At 44.8% G+C, this 2500-nt stretch overlaps 1 protein-coding gene across 1 annotated transcript in view; it reads right to left on the reverse strand.

The window, feature by feature from the left end:
• Nucleotides 1-121: 121 nt before the first annotated feature.
• SALL3 (spalt like transcription factor 3) overlaps nt 122-2500 on the reverse strand; it is a 19353-nt gene continuing 16974 nt past the window's right edge. Inside the window, exons 2-4 of the mRNA XM_067292398.1 lie at nt 2080-2500; nt 1523-1863; nt 122-553 (exon numbers count right to left, since the gene is read on the reverse strand). The exon at nt 2080-2500 is cut by the window's right edge and continues 2516 nt beyond it. Of these exons, the coding sequence (XP_067148499.1) occupies nt 122-553; nt 1523-1863; nt 2080-2500 (1194 nt within the window). The remainder of the gene's footprint in view (nt 554-1522; nt 1864-2079) is intronic.

Below are 2500 nucleotides of genomic sequence, written 5' to 3' on the forward strand. Positions count from 1 at the left end.
TAAAATTTCCCGACCTATGCATTTAGGTCGGGAAACTAATGCTTAGCTTCAACAGCTGTACATGAAACAGAACAAAAGTTGTGTTGAGTAGTGGTCCAACAGTTATTCGTAATGAATGCTTTTAATTTATGCCAATCTCTTTATTATCCTCAATAAATCTGGTGAATGGACGACTGGTTCCAGTTTCAGAACTTGCTTTGTCCAAACCAACAATGGGAGGGCTGCTGCCAGTGCGAGCTTTGTCCATGCCACTGGTAATGTTACTTAAAGGCGGGATGGCACCTCCGCCTAAACTTACTGGGAGCTGGGGAATGCCTCCGTTCTGTATGACAGAAATCTCATTGTTCTTCATAGCAAGTCCATTAGTGATAGCTGCAGCATATTGGTTCCAAAAATTGGGGTCAACATTCATGGCCCGAGCTGCCAAATCCTTCTGGAACATTTCGGAGAACTTCAGAGCATCGCCGCCTAGCAAAGCCATGGGGTTTTCCACAGAGAGTCGGCGACCACGTCTTGCAGGGGCGTTATTCCACATATGAGTTCCCATGTGAACCTGCAGAGGAAACAGGGACAAGAAACACCTCTAAATTAGCCCCTTTAGGAAGATGGCTCACCTGAACATTCTGCTACTTACAGTATTGCTTATTTTTTCAAAAATGCCTTTCAATTCACTTTGACAACAAATCAATTCCAGTTGTTCTAAGGCCCAGTCAACCTATACAAAAAAAGGTCTTTGTTCTAATTTTTCAATGTGTATTTGTATCTTCTCAGTGAAAACAAATACAGCACTGCAACAATACAGAGTACGTGTCCTCTTAGGTTAGAAAACTTCATATGCAAACTGGAAGTTCTCATGTTCTGAAGATTACCAAGCACATTACTTGCACTAGGAGATGCACATTTCCTCTGCCCTTCCCCTTTTACAGCTTGTCTGTTTTCTTAATATTTAGTCTGACGTCACAGGCATCTATTTTGCTAAATATTTAAAGAAAAGTTTCAGGACACTGAAAAATGTATTCCCCTTGCTGTGTCTCGATGGTTATACAGACTTTGGGAATAAGAGGCATCAGTCCTGTAGTAACTCACTATTAATCAGTGTGAACCAGCTTTCTAGTGTGCATTGACTGCAAAGCAGAAAAGAAAATGGGATTTTGTGAGAGCGGCACCCAGTGAGCCAAAGGAGTTCTGCGTTTCTGGTTTACAGTGAGTCTATTCTGCACCACTGTTCCACAAGTCCTGCCAGAATGTGCCTGTCCACTGGCTGTGTGTACCATCACGCTCGTCAGGTGAGTTACCACACGTGTGCGCGCACACCCCTGGAGCCAGTTTTCAAGTACACAACATTGTGCACCCGCTTTCCAGCTCCTATCTTTAACACAGCGGAACAACACCATAATAAGCAAGTATTTCCTTCAGTCTCCCTTCCCTCCTGGCTTTGGGGCAAAGAACATTAAAACCTGCTAAGCTCAAATACAGTGCTTATAAACCTCCCGAGCCTTCACAGTTTTATTTGGCCTCTTACCTTAAGATTCCCCTTTGTGGTAAAAGCTCTACCACAGATAGTGCAACCAAACGGTTTTTCACCGGTATGGGTGCGTTCATGTATCTGCAGTGCACTTGCTGAGGAGAAGGTCTTCCCGCACGACTGGCAGTTGTGCTGCTTGGGAGTCCGGCGTGGCGGGGGTGCCAGCATGGGGGTCATTCCTGGACTCATCACTGTCTGTGGTGCAGCAGGAACCTGGATTCCAGCTGGAAGCGAGGGAACCTCACCCAAAGAGATCGGCTTGCTGTGACCATTCACTTCCATTTTGATCATGGTAGGCGCTGTACTGGTGACCAGGCTAGGAGTACTTTGGCTGGGACCTAGAGTAAAGTTGGGTTCAAATAACTGAGAAGGCAGCTCTTTTAATTTGTGCGTCAGTAAGTGCTGTTTTAAATTACCCATAGTGGAACACCCACGATTGCAGACTGTACAAACAAATGGACGTTCTTTAGTATGGCTGCGGTAGTGAATTTCCAATGCACTCTTACAAGCAAAAGGCTTGCCACAGATATTACAAACAGTACTTTTAAACTTACCACGTTCTCTGTTCAGGAACAGCAGGCTAAAAGGAGCCTCCTCTTTGATGACCGGTCTTCCCGGGTTGGTGGATGTCAGATCTAATGCACCTCCATTTTCAGTTGCAGGTGGTGGACTGTCTGGTTTTTCTGTCTTTAATTGTATTTCTTGCGGTTCTTCCTGGTTGCTAAGACCTGGGGATTTTGATCGGAAACTTCCACTATTGCTATTTACAGGAGACAAAGCTTGCATGGAGGAAGAAGATTCTGACATTGCAGGACTGCCTGCACTCTGGCTTTCGAGATCACCAACGGCTGATGAGGAGTCATTGCTCAAGTGGTCACTTTCCCCTGATCCATTCTCTATGGATTTTAAACTGGTCAGCTGCTGACAGTTCATGACAGAATCAATCATTTTCATTTGATTCTCTAAAGCAGCAAT

Source organism: Apteryx mantelli, chromosome 2, assembly GCF_036417845.1.
Source record: "Apteryx mantelli isolate bAptMan1 chromosome 2, bAptMan1.hap1, whole genome shotgun sequence".
Lineage (NCBI taxonomy): Eukaryota > Metazoa > Chordata > Aves > Apterygiformes > Apterygidae > Apteryx > Apteryx mantelli.